General features: G+C 41.1%; 1 protein-coding gene across 1 annotated transcript in view; it reads right to left on the minus strand.

Moving 5' to 3' along the window:
- Positions 1-17,727, minus strand: part of GMDS (GDP-mannose 4,6-dehydratase) — a 649,017-nt gene extending 631,290 nt beyond the window's left edge. Inside the window, exon 1 of the mRNA XM_070583962.1 lies at positions 17,297-17,727. Within this exon, the coding sequence (XP_070440063.1) occupies positions 17,297-17,650 (354 nt within the window). The 5' untranslated portion in view covers positions 17,651-17,727. The remainder of the gene's footprint in view (positions 1-17,296) is intronic.
- Positions 17,728-23,803: the final 6,076 nt, after the last annotated feature.

Below are 23,803 nucleotides of genomic sequence, written 5' to 3' on the forward strand. Positions count from 1 at the left end.
CCATCCTTCCTCAGATTCCATGTAATTATCCTGTACCCTGTTCTCTTTCTCACTGGCCCTTCCACTCCTGAAATGTAAACATTTTCTCCATCTCACCCTCATTCCTTCTGTCTCCACATTCTCCCATTTGGAGATATCATCTATCCAGAGCAAATCAACTGTCTACTTCAAGAAGATAACTACAGCAAAGGTTGGCAAACTTTTTCAGTAAAGAGCCAGACAGTAAACATTTCAGGCTTTGCAAGCCGCACAGTCTCTGGAACCAGCATAGACAGCAAGTAAAGAAACAGGTGTGGCTATGTTCCAATAAAACTTTATTTAAAAAAACAGGCCACAACTGGACTTGGCCTATGGGCTGTAGTTTGTCAGCCCTTGCTCTACAGTATGATATACTGCACATCTACATTCCCAGCGCTTTTTTTATGCAGTAAATATTTCATCCAGATTTTTATAAAGGAGATATTAACTCCAGATATCATTCATTAAATATTTACTGCGAGCCTATCATGTTCCAGGCACTGTGCTAGGGACACTGCAGTGAAATGCAGTCCTTGTCCTCACAGATACTGACTAAATGAATGTCACTGGCACCAACCACAGAAAGAAACACTTCTCCCCTAGTGGTCCCAACCCAACAATCCAATCAGTAGCTAAGTCCTTTGATTCTCTTCTCACAATCTTTCTTACTGTTTCCTTCCTAACTACTGCATGCTGGGCTCATATTACGTGCTCAGTAAATATTTCTTAAGTGAATGAATAACTATCACTTTAGTTCCCATTCTTATCTCCCCACACCTGTACTACAGAAATAAGTAGTCTTTCTTCCTCTTCAAACTATTTTGTCTACCACTCTCTCCCCCAATTAATATTCTAAAATGATAACTTCTACCATACCACTTCTCTATTCAAAAACTTTTGATGGTTTCTTACTACTTAATGGATGAAGTTCAAACCCCATGGTAGATCTAAGCTACAAGGCTCACCATAATCTGGTCTGTCTAATCTTTTTTTTTTTTTTTTTTGAGGAAGATCAGCCCTGAGCCAACATCTGCTGCCAATCCTCTTTTTGTTGAGGAAGACTGGCCCTGAGCTAACATCCATGCACATTTTCCTCTACTTTATATGTGGGACACCTACCACAACATGGCTTGCCAAGCAGTGTCATGTCCACACCCGGGATCCAAACCAGTGAACCCCGGGCCACTGAAGCAAAACGTGGGAACTTAACTGCTGCACCACCAGGCCAGCCCCTGGTCTATCCAATCTTGATAGCCTATCCTCCACTATTTTTACATGACCTCTACATTTCAGTCAAATAATCTGATCAACATCTCTGGAACAAGCTTGTATCTTCCACCCCATACCTTTGGTCATGTCCCCCTACCCAAAAAAGTCTATCATCTCAAAGTCTGCCGTCTTATGGAGTACAGTTCAGAAGCACCTCCTCAGTGAGGTTTTCCTTTACTTCCCAACCACAGTCATGACCCCTGGATGACCACAACACATTTTTACACTGCTCCTGTAGCTTTTACTTTATTCTGTCTTACAGCTATTTCGGCATATGTTGTGGCAATATGTTAGTTCTCATATTAGTTATCTATTGCTGCATATTACCACAAACTCAGCAACTTAAAATGCCACACATTTATTAGTTCACATTTTCTATAGGTCTGGAACCTGGAACACTTAGCTGGGTCCTCTGCAAGGCTATAAAATTACATCTATCTAAAGCCTGAGTGGATCTAAGGGTCTGCTCTACTTGTCGGCAGAATTCAATTTTTGTGGCTCTAGGACCAAAGGCTTTAGTTTCTTGCTGGCTGTCACCTAGAGACAGCCCTCGGCTACTAGATGTCATCCATAGTTCCCTGCCAACATGGCCACTTGCTTTCTCAAAGCCAACAAAGGAGAACTCCATTTTTATATAACAATAATGATGGTGATGATGATAGAACAGCTTTATCATTAGGAGCATACTGGTATAAATTCCATACATATCCTTACAAATTGTGTTACTTTTCTAACCAGTAGCTATTAAAGTACCTATCGCAGAGCTCAGTGTTGAATAAATATTTGCTAAAATGATACATTAATGCTCCTCATTAGATTAAGATCCTTGAAAGCAAGGACATCTGGTATTCTCCATAACACCAAAGGAAAGAATACCTTACTTACTGGCCGAAGGCACTCAGAAATATTCGTTGGATAATTTAAAATGGGCAAAGAATTCCAAGATGATGGAAATGAGAAGGAAGGGTAGAATTTAAGGACAGATAAATATGAATAGGCAAAAGCAAGAGAGAAAAGAGAATTCTAAGTAAGTGAAAAGTATGGACGAACACATGATCTGTGTATTACTTTCTTATTGCTGCTGTAACAAATTACCATAAACGTAGTGGCTTAAAATAACACATTTTTCACTTTACAGCTCAGTAGGTCAGAAATCTGACATAGATCTCAAGGGGCTAAAATCCAGGTGTCAATAAGGCTCAGTTACTTTCTGGACGCTCTAGGAAGGATTCATTCCCTTGCTTTTCCCAGCTTCCAGAGGCTGCCCGCATTCCTTGCCTTGTGGCCCCTTCTTCCATCTTCACAGCCAGCAATGGCTGGTTGAGTCTTCTCACAATGCTATCTTTCTGGTTCTGACACTTCTGTCTCCCTCCTCCCCATTTAAGGACCCCCATGATTATATTAGACCCATACAGATAATCCAGGATAATCTCTCCACCTCAAGATCCTTAACGTAACCACATCTGCAAAGTCCCTGTTGCCACGAGAGGTAACATATTTACAGTTTCCAGGAATTAGGATGTGGACATCTTGGGGTGGGGGTGGCGGGTATTATTCTGCCTGTTATAGTCTGTTTATGAAACAGTAAAGAAAAATAACAGTGTAGAGTAAAACATTGATGATAGAAAGTAGAAGAAAATTAAATTATACATAGTAGACTGTGGAGATCTGGAAGACAGGGCAAAAAAGCTTGGAGTTATCATGGTGGACAACCACTAGCCCTGAGGCACTGGCAAGTCATTTGATCACTCTGGGTCTTACTGGTCACCATATCTGTAAAATGAAGTAATACTTGCCCTGCCTGCCCCACAGAATACTACTAAGAACAATGGAAACAATTTTTTTAAATGCTTTGAAAACTACAAATTAATATACAAATGTAAATTCTTATAGCTAATAAAGGAGTGAAGCCAAGTTACACATCAGCAATTTGGAACTGTAAACCACACTGCTCCATTCCAAACACCCTTTGATCTTCCTGAGCAGAGTCATCTGAGGCCTGACTTACCCAGAAAAAAGCATTCCTTGTGTGCAAAAGCCAGACTCTGTTTAATAAAATATGTAAGTTGAATATATTCTGATGATAACATCAAAACACATAAAAATCAAAACAAGACTTTAGGGAACCATTAAGAAAACCTGAAAAGACCTAGTTTCTTAACTTGAGGGCAGGGCCTATTAGCACACAATAGACAGACACTAGATAAACATTCTCATAAATGATAGGAGTAACCTCAAAGTGAAGCTGAGAAAGTTTAAATTACGTATGATTTTAAAACCAAGCAAGAGAAAGCATTAAAATAAAGAATTTTACATTCATTCATCAAGTAAATTATAAACAGTGAGTGATGGCATGTGTTTACACAGGGGCTCAATGAGGAAGACAAGGTTCTAAGCTAACTGAGTTAGGATCATCCAGTTGGGATCATCATTAGGGGAAGTATGGATGTGAGTTCTTCTCTAGGGCTGGAAAAAAGTTCTTCCGAGTTGGGGTTCTTCAGCCCAACTGAGACTAACCTATCAGATTAAACTTACTCAATGTTTCATCAAAGGCACTCCTACTATACTATCCATTCCCACACATACAGCAAAATATAAATGCATCCCCCAGGGGCAATGCCCATTCATCTACTCTACACTAAGCACCAAGTCTGGGTCTTATCATTTTGTTCTTCAAGTAAAAAGGATGAAAGAAAATGGGGATCCAAAATTAAGTTGAAGGGATTTTCATAGAGATGTGCAGAGAAATAAGAGGGAAACTTCTCTATGTTATCAGACTGACTGAGCTTCCGTTAATGAAGGTTAAGAGGCAATTCTCCATGGTTCTCAGCTGTTTCCGCAGGTCTTATGAGCAGACTTAGTGACAGCTTTTGTTCAGTACTATCTTTTAAAGGATATTTGTAAAGTAGACAGCCTTTTAAGCTGGAAATGGTGTCTCTCTCTCTGGAGCAGAGGGAAGATTCGTTTGCTATCCAGAAGAATAAAGATAACATCTCTCTCCCAGGCAAAGGTTGGTCAGGCTTGCTAGCAGCCCCCTTATAGGTTAGGGTTCCCTAACCTTACAGTTTCTCAACCATGATGAATACCCACTGCGTTTGCAACATCTACCTAACCCTACCACCATTTTGACCCCAAGGGACTTGGGGGGCAAGAGGATGCATGCAAAGAGAACTGCTGCAAACATGAAGATCATGCTGCCTACTGTGCTTTGAGTAATAAAGTTCTTTGTCTCTGACCCAGGAGCACTGTGTCTCAGACCATCATCCAGGGAACCGAAGGAGGCTCACTTGCCAGCATGCAAGCAAGGTGAAATGTCAGGTCTCACAATTCCTGACCAACAGTGGTTCCCATTCTCTTTCCTTAACTCAGGTCACTCCAACAGGAGGATACGCCAACTTCGCAGGTCTCTTGCAATCAAGACTACATTTTGAGAGATTCTACTTTAAGCTAAAATAAATATGCTTATGTTTATCAACATTGGTCACCAAAAAATATTACTATAGCCTACACATATCTGTAAAATTCCAATTCACTTTTAAAGAACAAACGTAAAAACATAGTTTAAAAAAATACTGAAAAACCAACTACTTTTGTGAAAAGTACAAAAATAGAGTCCTCTTCTAAAAAACAGAGGAAATCATGTTATTGTAATAAAAGACTGCTAGAGGTGCAAATTAGAGGCCTTTTCACTCTGCATTAAAGAACATGTTTCTGTTACATGTGACTGTGCAATTCATTTCAGCATTATAATCAAACCCAATGTTTAAGCACATACAATATGACCAAGCTCTATGATATACTATGACCAAGCTCTGGTGGTACTGAGTATAAATACTTTCTATAAAGACTTAGTAAATATCTTTATTTTTTTCAACCTTGCAGTTAAAAAAAATTAATATGAAAGTCAGAGAACGGGGGCCAGCCCCGTGGTTGAGTGGTTAAGTTCACACGCTCCACTTCGGCGGCCCAGGGTTTTGCGAGTTTGGGTCCTGGGCACGGACATGGTACTGTTTATCAAGCTATGCTGAGGCAGCATCCCACATGCCACAACCAGAAGGACGCACAACTAAAAATATACAACTATGTACTGGGGGGCTTTGGGGAGAAAAAGGAAAAATAAAATCCTTAGAGTTATTAAAAAAAAAAAGAAAGTCCAAGAACAGATTCCCAAAAATTCACAAGTAGTGAAATTCTTAAAAGGCACAGTATTAACAGTCTGAAAAAGATAAGGCAAACACCTTTCAGCAAAGTCACTGCATATAAAATCACCTAACGTCAATTCCATGTAACTTGGCTCTATGTAACTGAGAACCAAAACAATCTACTGAAAAGCAGAGTCATTTCAATGAGTGGATTTACATAAACAATTAAGATACTACTTATGGTAAATCACAAGCTTTGGCAGGAAAACTGCTCACTGGCTCGCCAAAGACTTGGTTTGGCACACTGGTGACCCACTGCCAGGACCATTACTGATAATTTGCTCTCTATCCCACAGTATTATCTTCCAAGTATGCTTCAGTTGGTCATTTCACATGTACCGAGCCCCAGTGGGAATGGTTAGTGGAACTGAGCACCTTGCTTCCATTTAGTCTGGAAATGTGGGATTCCCAAAATTCCTCAAGAAGAAACAGGTGACAAGCTGCAAGTTGGAGAGATCCTCCACAAGGGTAGGACATTAGAAAAATTTAAATAATAAACAAAAATAAATAAATAAAAAGGGAGGAAGAGAGAACTGAAGTATACCAGAAATACCTGGTTAACTTGAATCATGAAGCTAGAGGGAAATATGTTAGTTTTGATGCCAGATAAGTGACAGCCACAGAAAATTCTGGGGGGTGGACAAGAGGACTGGTGAAGGAAGGGTACCATAAAGCAGCATGGACACATATAGGGCTTTCCCACTCCACAGTTGCTGTCCAGGTCATTATAAGAGACTATGTGGCCATGATCTCTCAATTGCACTCAAAGCTTACATTTTAAATAGCTAATAGATTATTTGAACTGGAGGAACAAAACTAAATTCACCATTCCCCAGAAAACTGGTATTCCTTCCCAGTAACTGCACTTCCGGCCATGGTAATACCATCCAGCCAGTCCCCAAAATTAAAATAACCTTGAGATCTCCAACTCTTTCCTTTCTCACATTCCCTATGCCAAACTGATCACAAAGTCCTGTTGTCTCTTTGATTCCCTTTCCTTCTCCACAACCAACATTGTTTGTATCTATATCCTCATTACTACAAGAGGCTCCTCGCAGGTCTTCCTGTCTCCATTGTTTTACTACTCAAATTCATCCTGCATATCTATACCAAACTGCACTCTTAAACCACTTCTCTATTCTTCTCTCATTCCTCCCCATCTTGAGAACTTATTATATGTAATAATTTATTTACTAAATTTATTACACGTAATAAATAATAAGCACTGTCATTTCATAAACAGTATGTGTTGGGTACTGTGCTAGGCATTACTATAATCATGACATCTAATCCACACATCAATTTGTGATGTGGCTATAAGTAACTGTATTTTAAAGAAGAAGAAACTAAGGTTCAAGGTCAAATAATTTACCTAGGGATTACTCAGCTAGTAAGTGGCAGACATTTTTAAATGCACTTTTTTTTAAAGCAGGATTTGAGTCCAGGTTTCAAACTGACTCAATGCCGAGCTCTGTCTGTCACACCACATTGTCTCTGCCTCCCCAGTGCTTATTTCATCAAATCCAAGCACCTCTATCTGCTTTTCCAGGTCTTCCATGATCTGGACTTCTGGACCTTCAATATATTATTTCCCAGTACTCCACCCAGACACCACTCTGTCCAGTGAGGTTAGTTGCCTTGCTGAACTCCAAATACACCACACGCCTTTTCTCATGCGTTTCCATTTCTCTCTAAATCTGACCTCCTTGAGGCCAAGCCCACAGAGCTTTCTCAACTATTCCAGCCTCCAGTGACCTTGTTTTTTTCCCTGTTAAAACCTACACAGTCATTTCTCTTTCACTGACCTCTTACCCCTAAAAGCCGCAGGCAAATCATTATTTCTGGGTTCCTATACATTCATTTTCCTTTCCTATCTAACCTCCCCAAGTCCAAGCACCAGGTCTTACAGTCTGTATGTTAAGTGTTGGGGCTACGACAGTGAACAAAACATTTAACAACATATACTGGTTCAAATAAACGTATACCTAATATTCTAGCACAAAACAAAGTTAACTGATTTTATACTCATCTCTGGCTACAATACTGACTCAAAAATTAGTTATCAAAAACTAAAACAAATATTAATTCCCTGGCTGACACTAAGTCACCATTAGGGGCTATACTTAGAATGTTCTGTTGAATTGAAGTTTAATCAGCCAAAAAGAAAAATTTGACCTGCCCATCGAAAGTATGTCATCGCAAAATGACAGTTCATCAAATGCTTCTTCACTTGGTCTACGATTTTCACATACATACATAAATATAACTGATCAAATAACTGGTAAGGTCTCCAACTGGAATAACTGTTAAAAGCTGGAAACACAGCTTTTGAGATAGAAAAATGAGAATGAAAACAGTAACATCTTTAACCATCCTTCACTGAATACAAGACTATGTAAAGGACTTCCAAGTCAAAAAAAAGAATAAAATAGCCTATAAGTGGTCCTTAGGCAGTTCACCTTCCTACAAAAAGGCCTCACAACTAACTCTTTTAATACAACAGCATTTACAACCAGAAACTTTCAGGGTAAGCGATGTTCAATAATCTCTTGAATTAATGATACTTTAGAGCATTTTTATTTAAGGAAAGATATTCCTGTGATTCAACGACTCATTTATTATTATCATAGGACTTAACATGCTATAAAACTACTTGTCAAATTTCTTGTCCCCAACTAGACTATCAGCTCCTTGAAGACAAAATCATGTCCATCTTGGTGATGGCTATGACCCCAGCACCTAGCTCAGCACAGAATAAATCTCACCAAATATTTACTGTATGAATAAAACCTCAACTATTAAACACGAAGCTCAAAATATAGTTGCTTATATTTTTTAATACTTCTATCCAAAAAGTAAATAACAGGAATTTAAAAATTCTTCCTCACAAAAAATCACTTCATTTGGTATAACCTACAAGGGCAGACAGCTCAGATTTTTCACTTTAACCTTACAAATTCTGGCAAAATACAACTCATCTGTGAATTTCTTCTTAGTTTACACACTCAATTATAAATTCATTAAAGTTAATCGATCCTCATGTCATAGCATTTTACATTCTGAACAGACTTCGGAGACCACCAGGTAATCCCTTCGCATTATGGATCAAGAAACAGATTCAAAAAAATAAGGCTATACAATTAACTGGTGTTAAAACGCAGCCTCTGATTCTCAGTTCCATGCTCTGTCCTCAATTCATCAATTAATTACATGTAATGCAAAGACATAAAAAACCTTTTTATCACATAATCTTTGATCAAAGTAGGACAGTACTCAAGACATCTTTCTCATTTCCAATTATGCCAAATCTTTCATCCCAGGACCGCAAAGCACAGTAAGGCAGATTTAGACTGAAGTCCACTGCCCACAATCCTCTTACATGGGAAGATAAGACCAGATCCCAGATCTGCTTTGCACATTCAGTCTGTAAGACTTACCAAATATCAAATCTGTTGGCCTCCTAGTACTTTAAAGCCTTTGTGGTTGATTCCAAATACTACGGAACTTTCTACGCCTAGATAATAGATTCCCCGTGCAAAACAAGTAGAAATATTAATACCCTCCATATTCAACTTCCTTTCCTAGAATTCAAGAAATCTTTTATTATCTTGTTAACACTGTGAGGAGAAGGTCCATTCTAGCAACAAAGAAAAGGTCTCTATTTTATGTGCCAGATTTATTTTCTATTTGGTAGGAATTACTCTTCCAACCCGGCAGCAAAGGTAAATAATTTGCCCAAAGCCATGCAGCTCCTAAGTAGCTAAGCAGTAATTCAAACCCAAGTTGACCTAGAAATTCAATTCATTCTCCTTCACTTCCTCCAAGACAGAGTCCCAGTCTTCAGGGAGTTTGCAAAATAAGTCACCAACATGGGCCCTCCAAAAACTTAACTAAAGATAAGACCTAAATGACACTGCAAATAAAATAAAATGAAAGGCATATAATGTAGTAATGATTAACACAGGCTTATTTTACTCCTATAATCTACCCTTCCACACTGCAAAAAAACTCCTGAATATGCTTTATTTTTCAAATTTTATATACAATTTATTTAACTCTCCTTAGAATTTATCTGTTGAAACGAATCACAAACTTTACAGAAAATAAAATTACTGGGATTTACATTTCAAATCTGACCGCAAACAAGAGCTTGACTGACCTTTGGGCAATATACTTGACCTCTGTGCTCCTTGGGGATAAAAAGAAAACTGCCTCATAGTTGCTTCTGTTGTTTCAATAAGTTAATAAACGTAAAGCCCTTTGAACAGGGTCTGGCACAAAGTAAATGCTCAATACTTGTTAATTATTGTAATCTACCATAATTATCATCACCATCATCATCATCTAGAAGATCAATGTTATGATGTTACCAGAACATGACATTACTAGAACATCAATGTCATAAAGATGTCATTTTTGTCTGTTTTGTTCACTGCAGTATCCCCAATGCCTGACACACAGTTGACACTCAAACATTTGCTGAATTAATTAATTATGATTACTAGTACTTCTATTACTAAATAGAGGATGATTTGCACTGAAATGTAACTGCCTCTGGGGAAAAAAGATTAATTGAGCATGAAAAACAAATTGCTACCTGGAAATTTAGGAGCGGTGTGAAATGAGGAACTGCTAGTAGCCCAACTGCAATGCTTACTGGAAGAGAGAAGCGGGGAGGCTGCTTCCAAGTCAAGGAAGCATCTCTTCAGGTTAAACTAACCCACCAGAAGAAAAGCCAATACAAAAGTATTTGCTAAGAGCCAAAAGGTTTTCAAGCTTAGACAGGCTTCTTTGTTCCTAACTGGGTAAAAGAACCTAAAATAGGGGACTTCCGAATCTCCTAAAGAAAATCTAACCTGGGCCTTGACAGCAAGGACTAACCCCACTCTACAGAGAGGAAAGGAGCATCAGAGAAAGGAATTAATGTATCTAAGGGCACAGCAAGCAAAGTGGGAGCTTTAACTCTCAGATCTGAGTGCAGATAGAAGGGTCCCCGAACAATGTGTAGTGGCCACACAATCAAGCATCTCAGCCTCTCACCCGCCTCTCTCCACCACAGTGAAAACCAGGACTGTCCATGTGCTTATCACGGCTCATGGGCAAGTTCTTCATTCACAATTTTCATCGAGATAACCCATCAGCCAAGCCCCAGCCCGAGGGACCTACCTGCTTCTGAGGATCCCATGAATTGGCTAATGGCTCTTGACCCTCCACCAGAAGAAGCAGAGGTTTATGGCAGGAAAAGGCACTTTAATCATTTTCATCTCTTACTGTGAAAACCCTCAAAAGAACGAGAACACTGGGGAAAGGAGCCACTAGGAGTCCTGAACAGGCCTCAGAGAACATAGCCCTCTACCTCCTTTCCCCATCCATATTCCAGACTTCCACTAAGACATACAAGCTAATAATGTTAACATCAACTAATGGGCACAGTAAAGCACTAATCAAAATATATAACAGCCTTTAAAAACAACATATTTCTTGAAAGCAGTGAACTTCTGGTTTGTAGACAAACTGGCCAACAGAGCTAGTCAGACTTGACACGGGAGAGAAGGTCCTGAGAAAAACTTAGTGCATTAAGAGTTCCTAGGCAAGTTTCAAGTTCCCCAAATCTCAGTTTCCTTGTAGGATATAAGGTGAACTGTAAAAATACGTGGCACCTGAGGTCAAATGAGATAATTTATATAAAGTACTTGGCACATTGCCTGGCACAAAGTAATCATTCTATCAATGTAAGTAAATTTTTTCTGTACCCTCCCCCAAATAATTATCTACCAAGTATCCAGAATCCTGGTTAAAAGCAAACATTTTGCCTCATTCCTTAAGCCTGATTCTTTACATGGCAGCACAGCCAAATAATTCTGGTTTAGTGATAACTTCTGTCTAACAAAAGTTTAGGAAAGGCTGTTTCAAAGGATAGGCAAGTTGAGAATTCTACCCCTCAAAGAAAGCCATTCAGATCACAAGGACAATTAAGAGAACTTTTAGTTCATCTGAGAAATCAAGTCAGTAACTAAAAAAACTCACCCTCAATTCCAGCCTTGGAGTCCAGAAGCCAAACCTGGACATGTGCAGCACTGGGTTTTCACACGTCAGGAATGGACAAAGCAGCGCTCAACATGTCTGGAGGCACTGAAGGCAAACTACCAGCTCAGTCAGCATATGGCCTTGAATGAACAGTGAATGTCTAAATTCTGTTGTCTAAAGCTAATCTCCCTATAATCTTGTTAATTTTCCTTTGTAGATCAAATACCAAAGATTTCTATTTAATTACCCTAAGCCTCTCAATCTCTTCAAAGTGCAAACATTTTGTTAAAATAATATGTTAAATGTTATATAAAGTTAACCTAGTTATCTTTTCCTTAAATATTGGAACAGATTTGATTATTTATTCAGATGTACATCTATTATTACTCAACTTTATAGAACACTACAATACACATTTTACTACTACATATAGTCTTTTACTCCAATTTTCTGGCTCAAAGCAGTCTCTCTTTCTTGTTGTTAGTGGAGGACAGTGTTGATTAGAATCCCAAAACAATGGAAAGACAAGAGTCTAGGGGTCTAATCCTAACTGTAGGGCTAACTTGCTGTGTGACCTGGGGAAATCACATCTTCTCAGTCTCCTTTCCTCCTCTACATAATGATGCTAATTTAACTCTAGTTCTAAAATCCTAATATAGATGCCAAGCGAATTTTTTTTAATTTAGTGGTTAAAAGGTGTATAAAAATAGTTGAAAGTTTATCACACAAAACTGGACAGGTTATTTTTCCCCCCTTAAATGTCTACATTCCAAGCTCTTCAAATCTGAAGTTATAACAAATCATTTCATCTCTGAAATTGCAACTTATCTGCCAGTTATATACCATACAATTCTCCCCAGTACACTGACAATGTCTTGCTTCTACCCAATCAACAAGGAATGGATCATAACATTTTATTTCCATTTCTATAGACTTCTCCAATTTCCAGGCAAGTTTTCTGCATGACAATAAACATCAGTAACCAAAGATTAATTTAATTATCAAATATTTTGAGTACCTAATCTGTGCCAGTTATGCCAGATATAGGGGATAAGTGATTAAGACACTTCTTTCTTATCCTCAAGGAGCCACAATCCTGCAAAGAAACAGCACGTGTGCCATCACTCTAACCCCTCTCCCAGGCAGACATCACTAATCAGTCATGGGCCTCTCCCTTGAAATGAATACAGCTTTGGCTCCAGGATTCCATGTAGCCATTACTAATCAGATGGGCCTGTTTTAACAGACCTCATCACAACTGTGAAGAGAATGGTACTTCTTGCCAATTCTCAATTACCATTTTCTAACATTCTAAATTAATTCTTAAATGAAGAGAATGAAGCCTATGAAAGCCACCTTAGTCTAGATCAGGTTATCCATTTTACATATGTTCTCTTTAAAGGCCAGGGTCGTTTGACGGCAGCTAGTACATGCTCAAAAGAAACTAACGAAATTAGTGAAAATAAAAATAAGGCCATAAAATTTTGAAACAAAATAATATGGCTTAAATAATCTGTCCCTGATAACTCAAAGGGTCCAACTCTTTCATCTATGCAAGAGTTATCAAAATTGTGTTGTCTTCAAACTACAGACAAGTTAACTTCTCTTGACCATGACCAGCTATTCAAATATTCAAAGATAAATGCTTTGTCTTCCATGCGTGCATCATGGTGCAGGACTCTGGAAGCTTGAACTGTACTTACCTAAATGTTTGACCAACTCTAAACCACTTCCTAAAGAAAATCTAGGCCTACCTACAGGTGGGAAGGACCTCACCAAGTCAAATTCTTCCATATTTAAAACAATAATAGTAATCTCTCTATCAAACACACCTGAGAAAGTAATCTACAGTTCCAACTTGCCCGCTCTCCTGGCAGAGAGCAGCTTGAAACAACAAATATTAGAAAAGGAAAAATCCACAAATATTAACTATTCAATTCTCCAAAGTCTCTACCTACCAAAAAGTATGCTTTAGCCACCCATCAGGGGGTAATGAATGTGTGTCCTAGGGAGATGATTCTGTTGTCTTTAAAAAACTACTATCATGCATCATGTTGTTCAAGTCTGTCGTTTAAAAGCTATCCCTCTGAGTTTAGTATTAATAAAAAGTTTCACTCATCTATCCACTTTGTCTTGACAATCAGGAAGCTCAAAGCTGAATTTCACGCCCAACCAACAACAGCTATCCTTTGCTCCGGGTTCTGGTATACTACATCCATCTTCCTATTGCCTTCACTGCAAACTCGTGTTTCTCTGTTTTTCATGCTTTTTATGATAGTCCCATGATGTGTTTCTTACTAAAGCCACATCAGAATACTTTTGGAAATGAGCAAGGGGTATAAATAATTTAATAAAGTAACTTCATTACTAAATATTTGCCCTCACTGTCCCCCAAAACCCTCCCCTCTCTGCACTCCTGTGCATGCTGTTCACCCCGAACATAATCTCTGCTATTTCTAGCTTTCAGTGACTTCTCCCAGAGTCCTGAGGTTGAATGGACCAATCATTTGGCCTCTAACATACTAGTACAATACTAATTTTTCCATATGCACTGTCTGTTCATGTGCATTGTCTTAAGTTCCTCAAAGACTGTGAGATCCTAGTGGGCAAAGAGTACATCTTACATATTTTTATATTCCCAGCAGCATCAAAACAAGCCTTGCACACTGCAGACACACAATAAAGATGTGTTCTGTTAACAGGAAGAGTAAGTCAACATTTTCGAAAGCCCACTAGATGAAACCATGTAGGACATAGGACGTAAAGGCTGAAAGGGAGGTTTCTGTTTTAAAGCAGTTTACAATCCAAAGAACTAAAATATGTAAATTATCTATGTAGCCCTCAGGGATTGCATATATGTAAATACAAAGAAAGTTCCGGGAATGGCTGCATTTGGCAGGGTTAGGCAGAGTACAAGGCAGCTTTCAGTTGAGTTAAAAGGAGTAAGACTTGTGAGGGCATTCAGCCACACTCCAAAGAGGTACAAGGTGGTAGTACTCAAAGAACAGCAAAAACATCTCCATGGGTGTAGCAAGGAACAGCCAGCATCATTAAACAATGGACGTGAACTTTGGGGACAGCTGGCAGAGGGCCCAGAGGCAGCAATGCAAAGCAAGAGCCTGGTTTTCTTAAAGGTGATTTAATAAAGTAAAAACTTGGGAAAATAGTTCACAACTACTGTGTCAAGAATAGATAGGAGGGGGAAAGCTAGAATCAGAAGTCTGACAGTAAATTCTAGAAATGCAGATCAGACAGGGCACCTTGGCTATCTGCACTCATTCTCAAGCAGGAATTTGGGACAACCCATTTAAGAGCCTATCTCGGCACACTTGTCATGACAGCCCCAAGTGCTAGAGCAAGGGTTTCTACCTCACCTTTTTGATTCTGAGACCTCTTCTTAGAGTAAAAGAGTAAAATAATGTCTCTCCCTGTCACACACACACAGAGCTGTAATTTAATGTACGTGGCTTACCACAGAGGCAGGATAACAAAATGGCTTAGAGCAACTCCTGGATTCAAATCTCAGCTCTGACACTCTTTAGGTGTGCAATCTCAGGGAACATACTCAACCTTACTTAGCCACGTGTAAATGGGGGATAAAAAATTATACCTGCCTCTCAGTAGAGACACATAAAATGTTTAGAAGAGTAAGTAGCTTGGTAAGTTCTCACCCAATATTATTAAGAAAATGAACAATAAGGTATGAATTTTCAGACCCCCTGTATTAACTTCAGTTCTCCAGAGGTCCTTGATACCCAGGTTGAGAGTCACTGTCCTAAAAGATAAATGCAAAGTATAGCAGAATAGCAAATTCCATCAGCAAGGACTCATGTGGCAGCCACAGAATTAAGCACTGTCCCAGGGGCTACAGAAGTCAACACAACACCCAACAAATAAGGGAACAAAGCAGAGGGTGGATGTTGGAGGAAAAGGAGAAATATTGATGCAGAAGTTAAAAGGAGCCTGAAACTCAAGCAGGAGCTTAAAGTTGGAAACGAAGTGGGGAGCCAAAAATGTCTGGTCAGGGTGTGGCATATTGAACGTGTGCTTAAGGAAGACTTTCCTGTTGGAGTCTGCAGGACAAGCTAGAATGGGGGCGACTTCTGCAGCTCCCTCACCCTCAGCCTCAGCCAGACAACTGCAGTCAAAGCTCTAAATAACGTTCTATTTCTAACCTGCACTGATTCACACTGCTGGTCACTTAAACTGGTAGAAGCCACATCAAGAGTTACATTAACAGCTTAACTAATTTCTTGATAATACTAAAATCTCTGCCTTAAAGAGCTCATGTAAGCTTAGTAAACACTTGAGCTTCAGATCCAGGCTAAGAAATCAGAAAAAGGGGAACCATCTGCAGAAGGGCCCTCAGCATTAGTATAATTAGTATACATACTATATATATACAAGTATATATAGTATGTTGGCCTTGACCTGCCTTACTGCCTGAATTTAAGGGTTCTCTTCCTCAACCTCAGATCCTTGTCCTACCACCTCTCCTACCAGTTTTCAAACACTTGCTACCTTTAACAAAGTAAGATGCATGAATAACTAGAAACTAATCCGGTAACAAGTAGTTAAAACCATCTGTCTAACAGGCTTTGACTTTATGCCTCGCCAATTTCAACTTTTTACTAATGTTGGAGAGCGCTGAAAGGAGAATCTGAATCCCAGCTGGACACTTGCTAGCTGTTTGACCTCAGGCGAACCAAACGTCCATGCCTCTGTTTCCACATCTGTAAAGTGGGGATCATAAAAGCACTCCCTCAAAGAACAGTTGTGAAAACTAAATGTTATTATTAGTCAAGTGACTCACATAATAAGAACAGTATGTATTAGCTATTATTACCACATTTACTTCAGAGTAATACTGGCCACCACCAGGAGATCTCCAGGGGCACACAAATCACATTTTTTCTACAATAATACGTGGGCAAAATTATTTCATCCCCAGTGAATCTAAAACAGCACATCTCGGTAAGACACAGTGGTCTAGCCCTACCTATTGCAACACCTCTAAAAGATGATGTCACAAAACGGCTATGCTCAACCTGTGACCTGGGGTTCCAACACTCGGGACAGTTCCTCGTGATTACCTCAATCAAGGAAGTCATTTCTTTGGAAACGGTACCGTATCCTAACTTTTGGACCAGTCTGTCACATCCACTTCAAAAGTGTGAGCATGAATCTCAGAAGTTCGTGTGATTAAAAGAAGTTTTTGTGAGGTGTGTTTTTTTAAACAAAAGACGTTTCCTGGTCTGGGACTCCACAGCACTACTTTCTTTTCTTTATTCCGTCTGGAAATGTGGTGACGGGGAACCAAACAGCACGGCACTCCCTCCCCTGCTTCCGAAGCCTTGGCAGGCAGGCGGCCCTAACGCGCCGATAAAGCAAGGGGACCGCTCCGCACAGCTTCACGGACAGCCGGGTCCCTTCCCTCCCCGGGCACTAGACCCGCCAAGAACGCCCTTCCAGGTGCCCCCCAGAGGGCCTGGAGAAACCAGCGCTCCGGTCACCTGCCGGACAGGTGAGAGAGGGTCGTCCTCCTCAGGCGTGGGACCACACCCCTTGCAGAACACACGCTCCCCGCCCCCGAGGAAAACGAGAATCAGCGCGCGCAGCGCACTCCCCACAAACCACCTTGTCCCCGACTCGGGCGGCAGACACCTTCCGGGACACCCGGAAGGCTGCTCCTGGAAACGCAGGCGGCCCCGAGCGCCAGGCGAGGCGCACACGTGCCCGGGCGGCAGCAGGCCCGGCTCCGACCCCGCCTCCGCACTCACCTGGCCCGTGATGCCAGTGATGAGCGCCACCTTCCTGGGCTTGCCCATCTCGCCGTCCCCGGAGCCCCGGGCGCCGGGGCAGCGTGCCGGCGCGTGTGCCATATCCCCGTGGGCGCGCGGCGGCGGGCAGGGCAGAGCGGAGGCAGCAGGGCTGAGGCAGCGGCGGCGGAGGACGTGGGGGTGTGCCCGCGCGCGAGTCGCCTCGCCCAGGGTGCAGGCAAGGAGCGCACCGCGCGGCCGGCCGCCACGATCTGACTGGCGCGCTCGGGAGGCCAGAGGGGGAAGGCCGGGGGCGGGTCGAGGCGGGCTCGGCGGCCCGGCAGCTGGGCTGCGGCCTGGCGGGCGCCGCGTCATCCGCGTCAGCCCGCGACGCGCCCGCGGCGCCGGCGGCAGGCCCCGCCCCCTGAAACGGCCGCGCTCCACGCCCTCTCCGCCGGCCGCCGCGCGGGAGGGGCGGGGCGTTCGTGGGGCGGGGCGATCGTGGGGCGGGGCCTGCCGCCAGGCTTTGCTGCCGACGGCCGGGCTCCTCCGAGCCTCAGGGCGAGGGAACTGACAGCTGGCGTTCCCGCGTGACTTGTCCACTCGCGAGGGCGATGGTGGGTGGCGCGGGCCATCGGCGGCCTGGACTTCACCGTCCTACCCTCCATGGAAGCCCTATGTCCTCCCCTCCGCCCTTCCGAATCTCCCGGGAATCCAAATAGTACCCGAGGATGCCGGGAGGAACTGTGGGCTGACTTTTCCGTTAGGAAAAAGCCATGAATTCCAGATCGACGCGTCACGGGGCCTGGGTCACCGGCTTTGATAATTCGTGGAAACCTGTTGCAACGCCTTTTGAGGAGTCTGGTTTTATGTTACTTGAAGGGCACTAGCGTTACAAGGCCCCTGAATGGGGTCACAGACGTGGGAAATAACTAACCTCACCTCTAGCCTGGCTTTCTGGTTCTTGAATTTCCCTGAGGCTTGAAACCAGCACACAGTTCCTTGTAACTCCGTTCCACGCATTCTACTTCGGAGGACTAACAGGACACAACAAGAAAGTCTCTGGCCCCACCCATGTGCAGCATAAGGAAATATTGACAAGACTGCACGGATCAATAAACTTGGATGTGGACAATTTCAAAAAAAAAGTAATTCAAATGCAAGGTGGGGTCCTAGCTTGATGTCTTTTGAATTTGACTTCCACGTGGCAGCTGCACATTGCACTGGGAAAGGGGCAGAGTTGACTCAGACAGTGGGAGGATAGCAGGTGTATGTACCTAAGCCGTTGACAGGAATCCAGGAAGGAGACAGAAACTTCCCTATCTCCACTGCTCTGCTTATCTGTCCATATTCCTCGCCCCAGTAGATCACCTCAGATCGTTCACTTCAAATCAATTTGAGTGACTAGGAGAATGCCCAACCTAACATGCAAGATGTATTACAGAGCTCAAATCCCCAAATCAGAAAAGCTTGGGATTAAATTAAACATCTTCCTGTCTGAGCTCCTCAGGAATTTTCCTTACGTTTATGAATAGACTTATCTGGTTTCACACCTTGCCTCTCCTCTGTCCATTTTATTCTGAGAATGACAATAAATGTCTGTTACATGCAGTAGCAGCAGGCTGCCTCTGAGACGTGAATGAAGAGGCCCTAACACAGAGGAAAGTAAACACTTTCATTTAGGAGAACTCACTGTAACCAGGAAATGGTTTTGAAATCTATTAGATTATCTTAAAAACTTATATTTGTTTTAATATAAGTATGCTTTGAATTAATTTTCAGATAAACTATTTAACCTTTTCCCCAAAATCAGTGAAAACAATGGGTACTCAGGGAGGACATGCCAAGTGTCTCTGCAGCAGTGAGACCTCCTCCCACACCAGACATTTGCCTGTCCTAGTAAGAAGTGTAACAGTAGAAGACCCAGAGAAAGAAAACTGATAGTATTGTAGGGCCTGTAAATAAAATAATTACAAAATATTGAGGGAAATGGTAGTTCAGGAATACGGGGTAAGGTTGAAAAATGAAGGCTATTTCTCTAGAAAACTTCTCTGAAGAAAGGTGGTAGGGCAGTGTATTGGTCTGCTACGACTGTCATAACAAAGTACCACAGACTGGGCAGCTTAAACAGCCAAAATTTATTCTCTCACAGTTCTGGAGGCTGGAAGTCCAAGATCAAGGTGTCAGCAGGGCCGGTTTCTTCTGCAGCCTATCTATTTGGCTTGTAGATGGCCATCTTCGTGTTATATGGCATTCTCCCTCCATATGTGTCTGTATCTAAATTTCGTCTTCTTATAAGGACACCATCCAAAATGATCTCATGTTAACTCAGTTACCTCTTTAAAGGCCCTGTCGCCAAATACAGTCACCTTCTGAGTTACTGGGTGTTAGAACTTCAACATATGAATGGGAGTGGGGAGAGGGGCACAATTCAGTCTATGACAGGCAACTAGAGAGAAAAGAGAGATTTTCCTTGTTTGGTTTTTTTGAGCCGAAGGGGAGCTGGTGGTTGTTGCCATCCTAGTGGCATTAGGGCAACTGGAAGAAAGTCAGCACAGGGTCTGGGGCAGCAAGTAGATTATGTTAGAAGAAAAGCTACAGGATAGTGGACAGTGCAAAGGGCAATGGTCCTAGTTGTATTTTACTCTAAGACAGTGGTTCTCAACCATGAGTGACTTTGTACCCCAGGGACATTTGGCATTGTCTTAAGACATTTTCTGTTTTCACAACTGGAACTCTGCTACTGACATCTATTGGGTAGACACCAGGTATGTTGACAGCTTGCCTTAACAAATAATTATCTGACCTAAAATGTCAATAGTGCTGAGGTTGAGAAACCCCACTCCAGGAGATGGTAAAAGGTCAATAAAGGACAATTACAAGCACACGGTTGAACCGACAAACACTCTGGCTATAATATTCAGTGACTTTAAGGTGTGTTATGAAGGAAGCTAATAAATTTAGTAACTAATTGATGATGCTTATACCTTCACTCACAAACATTGCTAAGCTCCAAAAACATGCTAGCTGCTGAGGGTAGAGCAGTAGAGAAGAAATAAGCTTCAAGGAGCTTATAGACTAAAGGCGATGTGACAGTGTATCATTTCATAACTTTAATACCATTTCATATCCATTTTAACATGATACAACATATGAAGACAAGGGCAAGGCCACAAACTCCAAGTTCTCTAATTAGATAAAAGTCAACTGTATTAGTCAGCTCAGGCTGCTAAAACAAAATACCATAGAGGGAGTGGCTTAAGGAACAGAAATTTGTTTCTCACAGTTCTGGGGACCAAGAAGTCCAAGATCAAGATCAAGAAACCCAAGATCAAGAAATCCAAGAGTTCTCTTCCTGGCTTACAAAGGGCTGTCTTCTTGCTGTGTCCTCACATGGTGGAGAAAAAGATATCTCTCTTGTGTCTCTTCTTTTAAGGGCAATAATCCCATCATGAGGTCTCTACCCTCATTATCTAATTACCTCCCAAAGGCCCCCTCTCCAAATACTATCACAATGCAGTTTAGGACTTCAACATATTAATTTTGGGAGGATACAATTTAGTCCACAGCACCAACCATTCTATACAATACTTAATATGTTGAATAAGTGTTTTTACTTCTTTATTTCACATTTCTTGACATTGAGTAGATGCCAATTATTCGAGAATAATTCCTCTGCTTTCCCCTCCAAATTTTCTCTTCTTTTTAAATTTTTCTTTCCTTTGCTTTTCACTTATGGGACAGTTGCTAATCTTCTTTCACCACACCTCAAGTTGGAAAACCATTGATAATGGCTAGCATGTATTGAGTGAGCATGTAAGAGGTGCCAGACACTGTGCCATATCTCATCTAATTCTACGAAGTAGGACGAATAATTATCCTTACTCTGTAGAAAGTGAGGATCAAAAAGTTCATAAACTTGCCCAAGGTCACATAGCTAGTAGTTGGTTATAGTAGATATAATGATTGGCTCTTTCAATCCCCATTCCATGTTCTATTTGGAAAACCCAAAGTGCTAAAACCCACATTTCCCCAGATCATTTTGCATCTAGCATTTTGGAGGCAAAGTGAGTTCTGCCAATCAGATATGCTCCTCCTCAATCTGGCAGGTAGAAGTGAAAGGGAAGTCATCTTTCTACTTCTGGTCAGACTGACCTCAGAGCTTTTGGCAACTAGACACTAAGTCTGGGTCTAGTTACAAGTTTGATGAGCAAAAGACCCAACTGGGGTGGTGGCAGCAGCAGTTTCCTAAATTCTGGCTTAGAGCTGTGGTAGTGTGCCCTTGACATCAACAGACCAGTGATGGTCCTCTGTTCCTCCACCCCTTAGAAAGACTTTTTTTTTTAACTGAAAGTTTATTGAGATAATTGTAGATTCAAATATATTTGTAAGAAATTATGCAGTGACATCCCATGTACCCCTTACCCAATTTCTCCCACAGTCACACCCTCTGAAACTATACTGCAATATCACAAGCAGGATATTGACATTGATAGAATTCACCAATCTCATTCAAATTTCCCCAACTTTGCTTGTACTCATTTGTACATGGGTGTGTGTGTTTAGTTCTATGCCATTTTATCATGTGTAGGTTCATTCATCTACCACCAAAGTCAAAGTGCAGAATAGTTCTGATGACACAAGTGTGCCTCGTGTTGCCCTTTTACAGCCCATTCCTAACACCTGGAAACCACTAATCTGTCCTCCACTTCTAAAGTTTTGTGTCATAAATGGAATCATACAGCTTGCAAGCTTTGGGGATTGACTTTTTTCACTCAGCTTAAGTTTCCTGGAGACTCATCCAAGTTGTATATATCAATAGTTCGTTCCTTTCTATTGTGGAGTAGTATTCCATGGTGTGGATGTACCACCATAGTTTGTTGAGCCATTTACCCATTGAAGGACATCTGGGCTGATCCCAGTTTGGGGCTGCTACGAATAAAGCTGCTGTGAACATTCATGGACAGGTTTTTGTGTGCATATAGTTATGATTTTTCCCAAGAGCACAATTGCTGGGCCATATGGTAATCGCATGTTTAGTTTTATTTTTTTAAAAAAATCCAAACTGTTTTCTTGCAAAGTTTGTAAACAGAATTTCTTGCAATAAATCTCTTTCTACTTGAAATGCCTGCAGTGGTTTCTGTGTCCACTCTCAACTGTGACTGACATGGCAGCACAGACAAGACAAACCTCAGACAGACTCGGGACTGTTAACCAAGACTGAAGACCAAAGAAGTGGTTACATGTGTGGGAATATGACTGAGAGAGAAGGGTTGTAGCAAGACACATACAAGGGAGAAGTAGAGACCATTTCCTTTTTACTTTCCCTCCACATTAAGATTTAGACCAGTTTTCCAGTACAGGAAACAAGCCGAAGTAGCGAATTTTTAAGTAAAATCTTATTAACTCCAATGCTATTGGAGATGAGACAACTTAGATCCCTGCTTTTCCACTGTTTCTCTTTGAAATAAAATTAAATTGTGTGAGTCTCCTTTCTCAGAATTCATGGCATAAGCAGCACAGTTTTAGAAACAGAATTGGAAGGTGATGAGATAGCTCTGAAGTTTATAAGGACTTTCTGAAATCTGTCATCTCAACTTTAGGCTATATCATTCTACAAATGGAATTATACTGTGGCAAGTTTTTAAGACCATGTTTTTAGAAAGGGAAAAAGTATTCAGAATAACTGAAGACATGTATTTCTCATATCCTCACTTGTGTAATTTTCCACCAGATAGCTCTCTGTCTTCAGGCAAATGAATTTCAGAAGTTGGAGCTCTGGGCCCTCTATATATACCTCTATCTCTAGTCGAGTATGGATGTCTAAAGTCATGTTGCCTCTACCTCTTTTGTTTTTTAATTTTCAATTTTTTTAGTTGGACTAATAGTTTTCAAGCTAGGAGAGCTATTCATTGGGAAAGTTTTCCACTCTGGTAATTTTAGTTTCTTAATTCACAAACTTCTGGTAAACAGAGCCTTGGGATTGTTGCTATACCAGCTAGTTAGAATCTCCGCTCAAGGCACACAATGTTGTTTTCCCATTAGCGGCATCAAAGCCGGGGGGAAAGCATGTGAAGCTTTAAGTCTTCCTTGGCTTCCACTTTCAGCATTCTCCTCTCCAGATTTGAAAACGCATATGTGCTCACTCCTCTCCTTGTGATATTTCCTAAAGCTTTGCTCAATAAAAAGTGAATCTCCAATGACACAAAACACTAGAGATGAAGTAATACATGATTCTTTAAGTTAGATGAGGTAATAAAACACTCTTACTGCCTATGGAAACTTTCCAGTTCTTGGCTACTTGTCTGATCCTTATAATATGTCAAAATTGTCTCAAGGTTAAGATATAGGTCTCATTTTTAATTCTAAGCATTCTAATTCCAGAGAAACTTTACGCTTTTGCACTAACATGTTTAACATATTCAAGATGCTATCATAAATTTCAAACTCCTCTAGGCTGAGTCCACTTTAGTAATGGTTTCCAATATTCCTTCTAGTACATATATGCCTAGTAAAGGTCTTGCTAGG

The sequence above is a fragment of the Equus przewalskii genome, chromosome 19 (assembly GCF_037783145.1).
Source record: "Equus przewalskii isolate Varuska chromosome 19, EquPr2, whole genome shotgun sequence".
NCBI classification, from domain to species: domain Eukaryota; kingdom Metazoa; phylum Chordata; class Mammalia; order Perissodactyla; family Equidae; genus Equus; species Equus przewalskii.